Source organism: Phallusia mammillata, chromosome 3, assembly GCF_965637545.1.
Source record: "Phallusia mammillata chromosome 3, kaPhaMamm4.hap1.1, whole genome shotgun sequence".
Lineage (NCBI taxonomy): Eukaryota > Metazoa > Chordata > Ascidiacea > Phlebobranchia > Ascidiidae > Phallusia > Phallusia mammillata.
Genome location: NC_137254.1, coordinates 14,841,500 through 14,859,262, shown reverse-complemented (window position 1 = coordinate 14,859,262; position 17,763 = coordinate 14,841,500). Strand labels below are relative to the sequence as shown.

General features: G+C 38.8%; 1 protein-coding gene, 1 long non-coding RNA gene and 1 pseudogene across 2 annotated transcripts; 1 reads left to right on the top strand and 2 right to left on the bottom strand.

Annotated features, from left to right (window-relative positions):
- The window catches only part of LOC145219640 (uncharacterized), a 225,974-nt pseudogene that overhangs the window by 154,756 nt on the left and 53,455 nt on the right, over window positions 1-17,763 (top strand).
- LOC145220360 (uncharacterized) lies at window positions 4,830-8,080 on the bottom strand. The gene has a single exon (XM_080087599.1). It carries the CDS (start codon window positions 7,551-7,553, stop codon window positions 6,648-6,650), a length of 906 nt encoding a protein of 301 aa, XP_079943725.1. The 5' UTR covers window positions 7,554-8,080; the 3' UTR covers window positions 4,830-6,647.
- Window positions 8,314-10,300, bottom strand: LOC145220405 (uncharacterized). Its single transcript, XR_013858139.1, has 6 exons — window positions 10,172-10,300; window positions 9,785-9,845; window positions 9,458-9,632; window positions 8,802-8,868; window positions 8,625-8,727; window positions 8,314-8,375 (listed from the first exon to the last, which is right to left on the bottom strand). It is a non-coding gene; the product is annotated as an uncharacterized LOC145220405 (long non-coding RNA).

Sequence of the window (17,763 nt, the reverse complement as noted above, 5' to 3'; positions counted from 1 at the left end):
CTGTGTTGGCATATCGTCGGTGTTACCAATGCTAACTCTTTTTGGACTTTTACTACTGGGCCCTGCAATTTCTTCTTCCGCTTTTCTTTTTGGTCTTCGTGCTTCTTGTCCGTTCTCCCACACGCAAGGGTCTTCGTTTTTCTCAATGTCTTCTGTGTCGCTATCTTCTTCTTCATCTGAACTGGTGTCATTCCATAATTCTACCCAGTTGTTTATGTAATCAATGTGTTCTGTGATGAGCATTGAACATTGAACATTCTTTGCCTCTACCATTTGTGCTACTTTCATGGATTGTTTTCGCTTCTTCGATTACTAGGTCGTCAGTTAGACTGGATTCTATCCTCATTTTCTTCAGGATTATTGGTGGTTCCGCGTCTTCTTCCCACTCCGCCTGCACGAAGCGACGCTTCATTGGTCTTAGATCTTCTGTTTTGGCGATGCGCTCTATTGGGTGGCTCATGTTGGTTGTAATGTAGGCACAAGTTGCCTCATTGTCTTGCCGGTCCCCATGCGTCTTTGCAGACCATGTATTGTGATACATGAATTTCACTGCGGAAAGTATCGCGTCATTGTTAAAGAACGCGGGACCGGCGTCGTCAATTTTGAGCATCTTGTGCCTAAAGCGCAACGCCATCTGGCCTACCCCTGACTGTCATTAGTCAGGATCGAGGCCACTTCTGTTGGGTACAGCAATTGTCCTAACAGGGTCTTTCCTTTGCCAGCCGCTCCGTGCAGTAGGAAGTGGTGTGCTAATTCTATGCCACCGCTTGTGGTGTTGCGGAGTTCCAGTGCTGCTTGTATAAGGAGTACCCTCAAGTCTTCTGGTGTTAGGTCTTGGTCTTGCCAACTGATGTTCTTGGCTTGGTCCGTGATTTTGCGGAATATATCCTTCGCTACCGGTAGTTCCATTTTTTTGCTGACCTTCTCTTTCATCTTGCGGGACACTTAAGCGAATTTTCTTTGTTCAGAGTTAAACTGCGCCGTATTGTACGCTCGTTTTCCGGAGAAGTCTTTTTTAAAGAGCTCCTCCTTGTACTGGTTCATGCTTGGTTTTGATGTGAACATCCTAGATACTTCCTTGGCGATGTTTTCGTAATGACTGCTTCCTTTTTGATTTGAATGTTTTAGTTTTGTGCACAGTTCTTTGAGATTTTCTGGTATGGCCGACCTGTCGCTTTTGTAGACATAGGCCACATATGCCGCCATGTCCCTGATGGGAGCAATGTAGGTCACCGTCACTCCCATTTGCTTCAGCAACTTGATGACCGCACTCTTCGTACGGGGCGACGCTTAATGCCCTGGCGTCGGCGAGGTGCAGCTGAATATGCCATGCCGGTGGTGATTGGCGCTGCGTCCTTGCTCCCTTGGCCCCCAGTATAACGCGAACGACGGGCCTGTTTGGATGCTCTGGCCTCCAGCGGTAGTGACATCTGTCGTTACGGCCCACTTCCTGCTCCTTGTAGTTTCGCTCACATTGCTCTCGATACCAGTAACATTCGCTCTCGCGTCTTCACAGGTTGTCTCATGTTCATTTTGTTTACAATAGTTATGCACTACTCTATCGGTCTCTGTTTTACAAGGAAACATCTGTAAGGTTAAATATTTTTAATGTGCATGCAAACTCAAATATAACGAACCGTACAACATGCAAACAAAAAAGGTAACATAATATATGGTCATTTTGGACACGATAAACATATTGTCGCCGACATTGTATAAGGGATCGTTATGTAGTTGTCTTCCGCCGATGTATAGTTGTCTGCTGTTGGTCGGTATGTCCCTGCTTCTAGCTTTTTGGTCACCGAGTCCGCATAGACTATCATTTGTGTTATCATCGCTTTTGATGAAGGTGCTGGACAGGTGGTTATGTCGTACCAGGGAGTCTCGAAATTGGTGTTCACTGTGTCCGCTGTCACTTCCGACGTCGTCCTCCCCACTGTATGTGTATCTCTTTGTAGAAATTGTATGGGAATCGTCGTAAAGTCTTCGCCTAGTTGGAACCTTTTTTGTGGGACATTGGGAACTCGTAACTGTTCAGGTTTGCTCCTGTCTTGCTCGAGTCGATGAACCCCAAGTCGAATTGGTTCGTGTGCAATAAAGAATCCTTTTCCCAGGCTATGTCCAGGTACATTAATGGGCTTGCTCGCCCGCCGTTTCCTCCTGCGTCGGCTGCTGCTGTGTTCAGGCGGTTCATGCTTGTGCACGGCCACATTGTCATCGTCCAGTCTTTGAATTTGATCAGTTCGTACGTTGCGTATGCTGTTGTCAGTGCGGATAGCCCGTTGTAATTCAGGGTCCCAATGCCTGCTTTGTCCGTGAAGCGCCATCGTCTTCCTGACTGTGTTCCTCGGTAGTCCAGGCCCAAATGGATTTGTCTTCCGATTACCGACGACATTAATACACTTTTGTTTGGTGCTGTTGGGAGAGATATAGCATTTGATCCTCCTGTGCCGCCGTCATATTCACTGTTAGATTGCCAGTTTAACCAAGGTTCAAACGTTCCTCTGGTTGAAGTTCCGTTTTTGTTGAACCATAAGATCCCTTTAGTTCTTACTTCTATTTCACAGTATCCTTGCATTATAGTTCTCAGAGGCAGAGGTATTGTCCTACTTCTATTTCCTGCAGTTGGTTTTTTTTGCAGCAGCTATCTTCCGTGACACTTCATAGGACGCTTTCAACCCAGACGCATTCTCCTTCCAAACTTCTCCACTGCGATCAACCCTGCTCTTCACTAAATTTTCAGCATGGCGTCTAAAAAAGTCAAAATCTTTGTTTTTTGAACTTGGATGGTGCGTTTCTAAGTGCCTTTTTAACTTGCTGGGTTTTAAAGCAGAGCTTGCCAACACTTTGGGGCACAGGACACATTGCGGTTTCTCTTCTTCTCCAGAATTAAATACAGTGACTGCTTATTATAATTATCTGGCACCATTTCGAAAAAAGACTTGGAGGTCCCCCAAGAATCACCTCGCGGACCCCAGTTTGGGAACCGCTGGCATAAACTAACAACTATTTTCGACTTAAATGGTGTTCAAAGGGGCTAGAAATTGAATTGCACCAGCATATTTTTTTCACTCTCAGGGGCCCTGATGGCAGTACGGTACGGTACGAATTGCATTGACCGTACCACGTACCTCGTATTTCGAATACTACCAGCCTGGTATTTTAGTTCTAACTCAAGCGTCACCACACATAACCAGACCCATAGTTGGAACTGTGACGTAAATTTGTTTGGAGTAACATGCTGACTGTGACGTAGACGTGCAAAAATCAAGAGTATGACAATAAATCAACTAAGACTTTTTCATTCACATTCGTTTCTTGCATCAAAGCAGAGCACTCGACCAAAATGTATTGTACCATCAAGACGTTTACGTTTTTGGCAACTCACTATTTTTCAGACTCCTGCTTTGACACACATGACTACCGTGCAGTTGTAGCGAGATTTTGTTTGCTTGTTATTTTTTTGTCACCTTCACTTTATTGTTTCAGTTTTTCGTTAGCCTTTGGACCACCAGCCTAATGAAATAAATATCGTGGATCAGTCCATTGTTAATTAAAGATAAAAAAGCATTCACAACAAGCATATATTCTTTCAATACGGAATGTAATTTTAGGGAGAGATAACAGATAACAACAAATTGCCAACAACTTGGATAGGCTTTTTTCGTTCAAAATATATTATCCAAAAAGTCATCAGAGATCATTAGTGGTATATTCTATATCTAAACCTAATCTCATTTCTGAGGCTTGGTTTTTGGGGGGCCCTAGTGTATTTTACAATGTTATCTTCTTTTGGGGGATGGAAATATGGTAGGCCTATGCAAAACAGACAGGGAATATGTCGTTTTGACATGAATGAAATATAAGCAGATTTTTTTCAAACATGGTCAAACTTTTGCGCACATTTACAGAAAATGTGCTATATAGCTCAACCTAGTTTTTTTATTATTTTTATTGTATAGATACAATAAACAAAAACGACAGTATAACAAAGAAACGTTTACTTTCTGTATGCTCGAGCTCTTATTATTCCGGATGGGGTCGGGTAGCGGTGGATTTAAGCACTAGACAGTGTACTCAATGAATCACAACAGCAATCATCCAAAGCCTCCCCGCCTGCCCTTAATTGAGTCTAGCAACTACTTTCACCGTTCTCTTCCCTGCACGACCTCCAGCGTTGAAAGCAGTTTATGATTTTTTTCATACCGAGCCTCAACCTCGAATCGCTTTTTGGTGAATCGATTGTTTCGTAATTCTGATTTTGGTGAAACACAGCATCGATTCTCTGTCCGCTCGGCATCACAACAGAGCAACTGCAAGTCTGCCTTTGGACCAGGGCTGCCAATGAGAATTTCAACAAAACCCAAGACTCACAGCAAAATAACCCAAGAATTTAAACAAAAACCCAAGATTGCAAAATGTGGTTACAAATGCAATTAATTAAGAAATTTACTCACTCTTGGCTATTTGATGATCATCATCTGTTTTCTTTTTCATAAAATCAGTAATGTCTACAGTATATTTAGCAGCTTTAAAACTTCTTTGATGGTTAGCAGAGTTTTTATGTTTAACAAACATCGATTGATTTGCACTTTAAGTGTAATATTACAGCACCTACAATAGCTTAAAACGCTATCTTTAGAATCTTGAATCAGCCATCTTTAACTACCTCTTTCAATCATTCTTCTTTAAAATTCATAGCACACCATTTTCTCTTTTTTGGTGGAGTAGATTTTTCGCTCATATTGATGGGGTATTAGTTCTTTTATAAAATGTTAAATTTATGCAACGATTGTTTTTACCTTATACTTATCTAGAAAGAATTAACGTCTAGAAAAGAGAGAAAATAAATGAGATGATAAAATGGCCTAAACAGTGCAGCTAACTGAAAAACTTTTCTCGTTAAAATAGTTCTTACATATATTTATTTTCAAATAGAACCCAAGACGTCAAGTAAAAACCCAAGATCTTGGGGCAAAACCCAAGCTTTGGCAGCCCTGCTTTGGACTACTCTCGTGTGGCTTGTAAATATATGCTTTGGTGGGTGTTCTCCAATACTGTTTCGTTTTCACAGCAGTCGACTTGACGGTCGCCTGAAAAGCTGATCTTAGAACGACAGTTGGACACAGCACTTTAACCCTTATGATTGATAGTTTTCAAAAGGATTTGAACAAATAGTCTGCATAGCCATGTATCTCATGATTTGTTTTTGTTATTCGCCGGGGTTATGTTAACGCGTTGTCACTTGATTCCTCGTTTGCTTACCTATCTGAGACGCATAAACTGAGACAGGAACTAACGGTAAGTTCAACATGTTAGCGCTTCCTTATTTCAAATAAACTTCCATTCCATTGCTGGTCTATTCGCATCCAAAACGCTACACCAAAAATACTTGACACATATCCAAAAATCCCAAATCTTGGTAAAAATGTCAACAGTAGCAGCCCCACTTACATTTGAAAGTCACCATATTTGTCCCGTCAATCTTTATTCAAGTACATTAATAGGGTTTGTGTTTTGTGAAAACACCAAGTTTTTAAAGGTAAACCTCGATTTTTTTTCGTTACAATTATGGGGTTTTCACCAGCGAGTCGAAATGTTTATTTTCAAAAGTCCACAATTAGTCTTTTCTCAAAAACAGGTTTCTCTACTGTGAGTCAACATGTGGGCTGGTAAAGCTTTGTGCAGACTGAATGAGGTTTTCCACCCGTGTGCGTCAACATGTGTCTTTTCAAATTTCCACCAAGGCTAAATCCTTTCTTACAAACATAACATCGATGGGGTGTGTCTCTTTAGTACAGGGGTGGGCAAACTACAAAGGAGTTCATGCGGCCCGCCAAATGTTTCCGAGTAACGCTGAATACTACTATGAGCACAGGCGCAGAGTATTAAAAATACCGGGGGTGCGACTTGCCGATACCAATACCATGTGCAGTATCTGTACCCGTACGATACTTGGAACTAAACACAGATACTTTTCACGTGCTTTAGCCTGCCACGTTATTATGCAAATCGTCACTTGACACAATTTCTTCGTTCGATAAAAGTAAAAGCGATTCACGTTTTCAAATACAGCCCACTTTGCACTGTTGACGCACAAACTTTGGCACAAGGACTTTATTAACAAAAAACGTGGTTTCGCCTTTGTTGCAACAAACGCTAGTTTTATTGAAACAATTGCAATTGTAGCGTTTCAACCAATGTTTGTACAATCATGAACAAACGTATTTCCATAAAGCTGAAAATATACTATGTAATAATTTTGCGCAGGGGTGCACAACCTGCGGCCGCTATCTATTTTGCAAAATATTTTGATTTTCAAACTGCTAAAACAGATTTCGTGGGACTGGAAAAAAGATTACCAGTCTAGTAACCATATGCGCCAGGCTTTTTATCCGCTTATTATGTGCAAACAATGCGTAAAACGGGCACGGCAATCGTCACAATACAGTTTATGACGTCATAAACAGTTAGCTCCGTTCAGCTAAACTTATGCACAAGTTAGAAATTGTTAATCAGAGCATTTTAGGCGACTTTAAATGGTATATATATGATACAAACCTTATTCTTTACATCAGTTATTTTAAAACAAAACAACAAGCAAGCAATTGGCAGCCGTTGGTGAAATACCATGCGGCCCGATAAGATTATAAACTTTTGAATGCGGCCCTTGCACTGAAAAGTTTGCCCACCCCTGCTTTAGTATGAGTAAACATGTGCTTTTTTAAATCATCACCTTGGCGAAATCTTTTCTCACAAACAATACATTGATGGGGCTTTTCACCAGTGTGAGTCAACATGTGTCTTTTTAAATTTCCGCCAAGGCTAAATCCTTTCTTACAAACAAAACATGCATGAGGTTTCATTTTAGAATGAGTCAACGTGTGTCTTTTTAGAACTGAGCGCAGATTGAATGCCTTTTCACAAACATCACATCGATGGGGTTTCTCTTTACTATGTGTCAACATGTGTGTTTTTAAAACTCCACGTAGACTGAATGCCTTGTCACAAACATCACATCGGTGGGGTTTCATTTTACTGTGGGTGACCATGTGTGATTTTAAAGCCGCACGTAGACTGAATGCCTTCTCACAAACATCACATCTATGGCTTTCATGTTTACTGTGAGTTAACATATGTCTTTTTAGAGGTCCACCGAGACTAAATCTTTTTTCACAAATAATACAGCAATAGGGTTTTTCTGTGGTGTGAGTGGACATGTGTTTTTTTAAATCTCCACCTCTTCGAAATCTTTTACTACAAACATCGCATCTATGAGTTTTTCCACCCGTGTGGGTCAACATGTGTCTTCTATAATTTCCACCAAGGCTAAATCTTTTCTCACTAACATCACAGCGATGAGGTTTCTCTTTAGTGTGGGTAAACATGTGTTTTTTTAATTCTCCACGGGTGCGAAATCTTTTCTCGCAAACATCACATCGTTGGCGTTTGTCACCAGTGTGTGTCAAAAAGTGTCTTCTGTAATTTCCACCTCGGTTAAATGTTTTTTCACAGACGTCACATCGATAGGACTTGTCTTTGGTGTAAGTCATCCTGTTGTGGATTAATACTATTGAGAGAAACCAACCTAATCTTGTAACGTTTGTTGCAATTTTTTTCTAGATCGTCAGTTTTTCAGTTTATTGTCATTGGCTGGCTTCTGAAATGAAATCTGGTGCCTTCGAATACTACAGGTGGGCTAGGTGCGCTTGGTAACTTTTTTCGTGCAACGTAACTTAAAAATAGAGCAGGTAACTCTCTTTGGTGCTATTAAACTCATAATAGTTTCGACGTAACTCGAAAATACTGCAGTTAACGTTAAAACACGCAAATAATGCTGGAAAAGTGTTACGATGGTTTGAACACATCCCTAAACCCTAATCTCAACCTAAGGTTACTCTACCCTAAACCCCAAACCTAACCTTAACCCAAACCAAACTTAAAACCAGTACTAACAGCATTATTACGTTACGTCGCAGTAACTACAAGTTTCCTTGCTTCAAAAACAGTTACCTGCACTATTTACGGGCTTTGTTGCAATAAAAACGAGTAACCTGTAGTACACCTATCGAAGTACCTAGCGGACTTGCTGTATTCGAAGGCACCGAATGAAATCAATATATCCATTCCCTGCAACAACTACCATTAACGAAGTGCTTTTTATTGTCATCATAACGTACGTTGGTTCTAAAAGTTTAAGTAAATTCTTTGACTTTAAAGTTAACTGTGTAAGCTGTCCTACTACAGTTTGGCTCCTTGGCGAAATCTTTTCTCACAAACAATACATTGATGGGGCTTTTCACCAGTGTGAGTCAACCCAACATCCTTTGTGTATGCGGTCTCCAGCACATTTGGATGAAGTTCCAGCACTGCCTCTGCAAAAAATGGTTTTGTAAGAAAAACAAGCAAATCTATATTATACAACATGTGACACATGCAACAACACACGAGAGAATAGGTCAATTTTAAAATGGGGAACGCAGAAGGTAAAAATTGGGAAAGAGGACCCACAATAAAGGGCATGTAACATGTTGCTTTAATGGCAAAGCAGAGTAGTTGCCTGAAAGCATGCCTGAAATGTATACATGTAGAAAATAAATATTGTGACAAAAGAAGCAACTTACCAAGTATAACTTAATGGGGATAATAATGCGGATTTTGAAATAAGTCACTTTTCCATGCCCTCCTTGAAGGTTCATGTTTGCCATAAACGAATTTGTAAATATTCTACAGAAAAGGATACAGAGTTAATTTTGTTATTGCATTAATTCAAAAGCATCTGCATCCAAAACCATTTTTACCTTTTCTGAATTTGATTGACACTGCATCTTTAGCTGTGTTCCTACCAATAAGTTTCAGTTGTAGTCTCTGTAGAACATTAACATAAATGGATTGTTTTCAACTGAGCAAAATGCCTGTGTTACTGATAGCATTTGAAAAAAAAAATGAATTTTAAAGTGGATTGGAAACCACATATTAAAGGGGTGGTACTAAACACTGTATGGTACCACATGTTAAGTTCTCAAAAAGCTCTTCTCATCAGCATTTTTGAGTTAATTATGAATGTACAAAACTTTTCTGTCAAAATGTTTATTTTTTGCAAAAATGAGCCATGCTTGGTTATTTTTTTCAAATATTCAGAAAACAATTTATGCCGCAACTAGTCCAGTTTGTTCCAAACCTTATTTGTTGGTCTGTGATGTTTCACACACTTTCCTGAGATACTGTGCAGTGTTCGGTACCATCAGATTAAAGTGTCGACATTTAAAGTTGACCAAATGTTGACTACCAATAAACTAATTTGGGTAACAAAGAGAAAAATGCATCCTCAGATATTATATTTGTGTTTTATGACAAACTTTTTAAGAATTAATCAAAATATATTGTACTACACTAAAGTACCTTATGTGAACATTACAAATCAATTTGTAATTGGCTTGCAAACAAAAATACTTACCAGCAGGTTTTGTTGTTTTTCATTTTCAATCTTTAACTCTATTGTTTTTTAAACCCTTCTATATTACTGATCTTCTCAAGATGAAATGGATCTGTTTGGGGGAGGTGATTTCGTCCAATTCCATCAATCTTTTGTGTAATGTTTTGGAGCATAAACAATACCTTTCTTTGAAAACCTAAATAACGTTGTACTTTGTTGTACTATACTGTATATGATTACTTACAGTGCAGTATATTCAAACAAACAAAAAGCACAATCCAGACAAACCATTTTCTACCCACAAAACAAGTTTTACCAATTACAAAAAACATTGAAACTCAAACTTACGAAGTTGTGACAGTTTTTGCCGAAAGCCCTCCATTTAAGTTGGTAGAAGTTGTACTGATATCTGCACCATAAAAAAGTATAACTTGAAAGGAAACATTTTTGCACCATGATATGTATACATTCCTAACGACAATGCAAAAAGTAAATTGATTGCCATAAACTTGATGGGTACCAGGGACAGGTGACTCACAGAGTTCATCAACAAAACTTATATTTAATTCTTTCATTCGATGCATGTTCTGGAAATGCAATACATTTAATGTTGGTCAACTATCAGGGCAGCACATACATGTAAAAAAACACTAATGTACACATGTTCTTGGTCACTAATTAAATGAGAACATCAACCATGGAAATAATGAAGCAAAACACAAAAACTTTGTAAACCTTTTCGGCATCGAGGTAATTCATTTCTTCCTCAGGAACATCAGGAACTGGTATTACCTCCAGTTCGCAGTCACCAGATTCTGAGGGTTCTTTAAACAATAATTTACTATGCAGGAGTTAAATATACAGTTTTTTTAACCAGCTGTAGCAAATTTGTATCGATTTAAAAAAAAAAAAAAAACTTAATTCCCATTTTCATTATTTAACATATCACAAAGTAAAGTTGGCTGTATACCAAAGAGACACAGTGCAGATTTTATGACGTTACTTAACAGAGTGGAAAAATGGGCCTAGCCTAACTCAAATCACCATTCTTCAACATTTATTGCACTTCTTTTATCCTGCCTCAATGGAATATCACTTATAATACAGACCGTGGCGAATATCACTATCACTGGATGATGGTGAAAACATGACATTAATCACCCGATCTGTCTGGAAGTCCCCGATTAAAATCGGCTGTGTTACGCAGAATAATGCGTTTCTTATCGGGCGGGATTAGAATCTTTAGAACCTGTGTTATAACACAGCCCGATTGCGGACGGTTTTATCGGTAATGGCAGTGAAGCATTAAATTTGTTTTTTAATGGCAAATATTATTTTTGCTCTGACAATAATCGCAGGTAAATTGGGTTTTACATCAAAATGGCAGTTAATTGTAAAACAGCAAGACAAAAACAAATGCATTCTAAGCTGTGAAATAAATATGTTAAACACTAAAATGAGCCAAGAATCAAGATTGAAGTACCTGATTGACATCAAGGTTTTGGCAATGAAGCAATGCAAAGGGACCTTTCAGTGAGAAGAGTTTCCAGTTCTTACCTTTATATGAAGCAAATTGAGGACCAGCACACTGTCATATGAGGGACTTGTAGATTGGATTTGAATTGAAATGATTCACAGTAAGTGGCTGCCTTGTTACTGCCTTTCTAAACTCAACTCTTTCTGTATTTCTGGCTGATGTTATTTTGAATTTTTAGCACAGTTAAAACCCCCAATATTGAATATTAACTCTGTTTTATGACACTTAGACTGCTTATTGGTAGCTAAACTCAAGCCTCTTTTGTTTAACCCATAATTGTCAAGTCAAATGAGCATACGCTTTATCTTTATTTTTTTATTGCAGTTTACCATCCGGAAAAAATGCTTAGCTTGAAAAAATCAACAGAAGCATTCCATATCAAAAAAATTGAAGAAAGTCTTTCATTGCGGAAGAATTTTGTTGACAAAAACAGCTCTCTCTTAAAGTGTCAGCAAAATCATTGATGTATACAACCTGTTACTTGCCTCACAGGAGAAAATTGTATGTCGAGATATGCACCACATACTTTAGTTTTACATGAATCAAATCGGAATATGTGTTATTTCTTTTCCACTGTTCTACCTGCCTGCAAGTTTATTTATTAGTTCTTATACCCAAATTAAGAATTTGTATTCAAACATTTGTAGGCGTTGATATTATTTTACCTCCATGGTGATTATGGTCTCATGTAAATTCTGAGAATGTTTTGCACTCTGATGTAGAATCAGTCAGTAAGAGTGATTCATCAGACATAAATTGAGAACCTCTAGTTTTGACCAGTAGTCTGCATGATAGCATGTTGTAACAATTGTGTGGTTCAACCTCATTTTCACATGATATCCGGTTTAATTTTCTTGATAATTCAGCAAATCATTACATTTTCAGCTGTACAATATTGTTTCACCTTTTTGTTTTATTTTAGTCTGTTTACTTAAATATCCTTGTTTAGTATGTACTATGCACTTGTAAATGCCCTTTTTTAACTGACCAATTAACCAATTGCTGTGAATGTAATTATTTATTCTCTTCCCATTTATTTCTGCTTTCATATAACAATGGGACTCAACTTGAAAATGTTGAAGTGTGGAAATTGGGTTCATAAGGTGCTTTTTCCATCAATAAAGTGTTGTCCTCACTGTGCATTTGGTGTTTCATCGTTTTCATTAGTTCAGGCTTTAACGTGTTTGAGACCACTAACGGCTTGAGGTATATGGAAACGGTTTTTACACGCCAACTCTAAACAACATTCAGCAAACGCTTGCAAAATATCGTTAAAATCTGATCATAACGTCGAAAATGAGAGGCGCACATCATAAGCGAATACATGGCATAACCGCTTTAAAAATGATTTTTGCGCTGTCGAATTATGTAGCTTATAAAAGCTCCAGATGACAAACGGTTTAAGGTAAACGCAAACGGTTTTTACAGGTCAACTCTAAAATACATCCAGTAAAGCCATACAAAATATCGTTTAAATCTAATCATAACCTCGAAAATGAGAGACGTGCATCATAAGCGAACGCAGGGCATGACCGCTTAAAAATGATTTTTGCGCTGTCGAATTATGTAGCCTATAAAAGCTCCAGATTTTAAACGGTTAAAGATAAACACAAACGGTTTTCACAGGCCAACTCTAAAATACATCCAGTAAAGGCATACAAAATATCGTTTAAATCCGATCATAACCTCGTAAATGAGAGGCGTGCATCATAAGCGAATGCAGGGCGTGACCGCTTTAAATAAGATTTTTTTTTGTTATATTCTGTGGTAACTAAAGAAGTTGGACACTTCAATAAAGCGTACGCTGCAGATCAAACTAAAAAAGTTGCTCAACCAGGCGTACAGCTGTTCGAATTCGCTAGTCACTGATTCCCTTTTTTTCATGCAAACAAGTTTCTGTAACTCGATAGTGCATTCGACATCGGGAAAGTAGTGGGTGAACGCGTATTTCGGTGGAATCGACGTTAGCAGTTTCACGCGGCCTAGCTGCTGATTGATTTATGTCTTGTTGCAAAATTTGTTGCAATTACAAATTGCACATGGTGTTCATACGAAAAGGTATTTCTTTAAACATAAAACCAACAACTTTGAATTAACTTCTGTAGGTCGAAAGCGGGTCGTGAATTTCCTGATATCTTATGTCAACAATTTTATATTCAGACCTGCATTTAAGAACAAGGTTTGATAACGTTTCCGGAATCATATGTGGCTTTTTTTAATTATACATGGACGTGTTTGCTATGAGGTAAGCTACTTTGTACGATGCTTCAAACGTAAATCAGAACTGTTGGGGTGACTAGTATTGAAATTATGTTTTAATTTTGCGGGTTTCATGCTACTGCTCGCAAGAACTTTTCAACACAGGAAACGCTGTGACTTTTCTGTGCCATCGTGGGCCAAAGTAAACGTAAAACCGAGCGCTGTAAGTTATTATTATTATTTTGCTTTTTGGACATTGTAATCCACTGTATCGGACTTTGGACTTTAGATTCAAACATTTCGTTCGTATGCAATAATTTCATTTCAATTGTCTCGGTCAATCTCGCCTTTTTCTAACAAAAGCTTGACCGGTTACTAAACCAGCTTTTGTAATCACTGCACCGGTCATAAATCGCACCCTTACGTGTTACCGAGCAGCAACGTCCTAAACGGCATCCAGTCAGGTTACTTTGACGTTTTCTAACTCAATTGAAGGGTAATTAAAGAGTAATTACGTTGTGCTGTGCGACATGTTCTGTCGAAATAAAGACTTGGGAACCTAACTCTAGTGTTCGGTGGCATATAGGTTTAGTTAAGCAGCGTTTAGTTTGTTTAATGAAAGAGTCAGATTTACGGTGTGTTCCAGGAATTGTCTACCCTTAGGGTCAGTACACCACCTCTACAGTCCTTTAATCGGAATGAAGTTTCTGTACTGTAGCGAGCACAAAGCTTCTCCTATGAAGTCTATTGTCAATGTGTATTATGATGTCACTGGGGGTAACCAGGGTTGCCAGGTATTGCGGATTGGATTCGGACAGTATTTGTCCAAAAATCGGCCATTTTAGGCCAAAAAACTAAACTGTGAATTTCTAGCAAGGTAACATTTAATGAAGCAGTTACTGTGCGTCTTGCTAATACAATCAATCAATTATCTTCGTACCAATTTAAGAAAGTGATGATAGATACACATGCTAAAACAAATATTTTTTGCTGGTGAAAAAAGTCTCGCCTCTAGTGGCGCTAGGCTACGCCAGGTGCCTGAATGTTGTCTAGCCACTGGCTTGCCTTCTATCAACGGCGTTATTCTGACGCAATAATGTTACTGTGACGTAATGGAATTTTTTTCAGTACTTGGTGAAATCGCATGGTATTTTTAATGGCATTTTAGTGCATGCTCTTCGGGGGTATGAAAGAATATAAACGAATGTATGTGTGAACATTGCAGGTAAGTATTTTGTGTGTTTTTTTGCTTCATTTGTCACAGTGACCTGTAATTACATTTTTATTTAAATGATTGACCTGAACTACTTGTATTGCATACTGTCTTGTTGTGAGTTATGACCCGTACAGATTGCCACGAACAAATTAGTTAGTGCATGTGTTTTTCGAATATTGGTGTTGTTTTGATCTGGTCTGTTTTTTTACTTGTGTCGTTTTCTTTGCAGGGTACCGCAGATTTCAGTGCGCGTCTAGCTTGGTGAAAATTGATTCCATTTCTTAACATGCTAGTTTTTTTATCCATTCGACCGGATTTAACAGTTGACGAAAAAACAAAAGCAAACAAAGAATTTTTTAACAAAATGAACAAGAAACAAAACGGAACAAAGAAGTTTCTACTTTTCATTCTATACATTTAATGTACTCCAGCAATTCGTCAGCCTCCTCTTGACCGGAGTACATCTCTCTGGAGCAGAACCTTACCAGCATTTCCGGAGTGCAAACAAAATTAATGCAGCATTTTTGGGCAAACTGAAAGTTGCTTCTGATGCGCAAAATAGACTCCAACAAGTCGGGTTTCATCCGGTTTCTGATCTTGGTCTTTGTGAACGTAACCATTGAAAAAAGGCGCTCGACTGTGGCATTGGAAACAGGTACGGACAGGCAGTTTAGAGCGTATTCTGCCAGTTCTTGGAACTCTGTTTCCAGTAGCATCTTTGTACAACAGAACTTTGTACCAGAACTGGATGACATCGGACGGAATTTCCCCGTCGAAACCACTTTGGCATTTCCAGTCAACAAACAGAATTTTCAGGTATTGCGTTTGAATTGCATCCTGGTGGCATTGCTGCTGTATAAATGGCAACTTTTCGAAGCCAACACGGCTGATTTGAGACAGCACCTTTTCCGGTGAAAGATAAGATAGGCCTTGAAAAACATTTGTAGAGCTTGTAATTCTTTTGTCAAGCTCGTTTAAAAGCCTAAGCAAGAAGTCCCGGCATCTTGATTTGACACTATCTACCTGGGCGCTCGAACTTCCTCCTGATTCGCCCCTTTTGAATTTTTCCAAGTAGGATATGAACTCGGACGTAAAATTGGGACCATATGTTACTTGACAGTTCGGCAAGTCATTGCCATTCCTGTCGTGTACACGGGCACGGATGCCGTGGTGCAGTTGATGCAAGATATCACTCAATTTTTCGGGATTGCAATAATCCGCTTGAAATGCAGCATTTACCCGTTCCATTTCTAATACGACCGGATACAAAAAAAAGTAAAGCCTGGTTTCATTTTTGTTCAAAATATCTTCAATCATTCTCGCCTCACACTTTCCTTCCTGACCACATTCTCCTCCGGCCAATTTAAAGTACAACTTCAACTCAAACCAATGATCAATGATATTTTTAATTACTGTTTTACGACACAACCACCTTGTTTTGGCATACTTCGCAAATGGCATAGTTGATGGGGCGTCTTCATTTCCTACCGTCATTACCTTAAAGAGCTCTTTGTATTTTTCTCGGCGAAGAGTGGATTTTGAAAACCATGCAGGAATTTTTGACATCAGGTAGCCAACATTAGCTGGTAAAACTTCGAATGCAGCTTGGACACACAGCTGCAAAGAATGACAGGTGCATTTGAGGACTGCAGAAGGGGATTCTTGTTTCAGTCGACTCCATACGGAATTGTGTTCCCCGACGTTGGCACTAGCTCCATCACAGCTCAAACCAATGCAGTTGGAAAGTTTCATGTCCAAAGACTCTACTGCTTCCTTTACTGCATCATATATTGCTTCTCCGGTGCCTTGAACGATGCAAACAACGGAAACCAAAGCGGTTACCAGTTTTCTTTGTGATGGACTGCAGTACCTGATTAGAATCACGAGAAGCTTATTGACACTTACATCTGTTGATTCGTCAATTAAACGTGAGTATTTGCAACCAGATATATCCTCTTTCAGTTCTGTTTTCAGTGCTGGGGCAATTACTTTAGTAATTAAAGCTGTGCATTTAGTGCGGTGGAGCTGGAGATCTTCTAAAGGGGAACCTTTTCCATGAGCGGAAATTACAGCTGAAATATGGTCGATTGTGCTGATCGCCCCGTGACACGCCATACATGCAGCAAGCTGTAATTCAGCCTCTTTCACACTGTTGTCAACACGAGCCCTCTTGAAAAAAATATGCAGAGGTTTAACTAGACTTATTGACGATATTTGTCCTTTGTGTTGAGCAGACTTTTCGTGATCGGCAAAGGTGCTTAGTTTCGGTTGAAGAGACTTATGGCACAACTTGCACCAAGCGTTCTCACTGCCATCACTGGACTTTTGTAGCCATTTGTAACGACCTTCCCAGGTTGTATTATATTTTCGCGCTGGAACTTTGGATGCTGAATCTTTTTTTTTTGGACGACCCATAACTATTTTCTTAAATAGCCTAGACTGCGTGTTTTTTGTAAATATTATTGGTAATTTTACTACTTAAAAAAGTATTACATTGATAACAACTCAAGTCGTCTTTAACTAGCATTTACATTTTAAAAGAAATTTATAATCATTATTTACTCTCAATGAAAGCCACCAACGATGTTTTCCACTAAGCTTTGCTACCTTTCTTTTGCATGGGACTACAATGACTATATCCGCCAACACCGAAAGTATTTTTCCAGAATATTTAGATAACTAGTTGTAACTTTATTTTCCTGAGGTGTAAGTTCTTTGTTTTTGCATTTCTTTTCATTGTAAATAATAATTGTTTTAAGACAATGTTTGTTGTGACAGACAATGGGGGGTAGTGATTCATCAGTTTATCTACAATCTTTGACAAAAAGTGTTATTTATTAAGCGGTGATGTCTCCTCGACCGAATAAACAGCGACGAAAAACTTTGTTTTGAAGTTAAGTGAGAATCGGACAAATTAGGACACAAAACTAAGTGTCCTAATGATTTTTTACTTGTCGGACACAGCATGTGAAATTAGGACAATTTATCGTTTTTTTGTCCGATTTTTAGGCCATCTGGCAACCCTGGGGGTAACGATCACAAAAAAGTAATTGTTCTTGGCCCAGAGTTATGATAAACAGGGTTTGTAGAAACGGTTTGAAAACGCAAAAAAAATGTTTTTTTTTAGTAACGTTACCAAAAAATGTTTTCCTTCTACGGACCCACTGAAACCATATCATGCCTTGGGCGTCCCCAGGTTGGGAACCACTGCTTTAGAACCACATCAATCCAGTTTTGGCGCAATGGTAAAGCAACATGACTGTGAAGTGAGGCCACGCGACACGTATTCAGCAAAATCTTCTCACCATTACGAACACACCAAAAACGATTGCAGTTAGTTGAGTCTAATATAAGTAACTAATTAAACCCATTTGT

What these genes read in the sequence shown, in the direction of transcription:
- LOC145220360 (XM_080087599.1), bottom strand. Translation starts at nt 7,553, where the DNA reads ATGACTTACACCAAAGACAAGTCCTATCGATGTGACGTCTGTGAAAAA.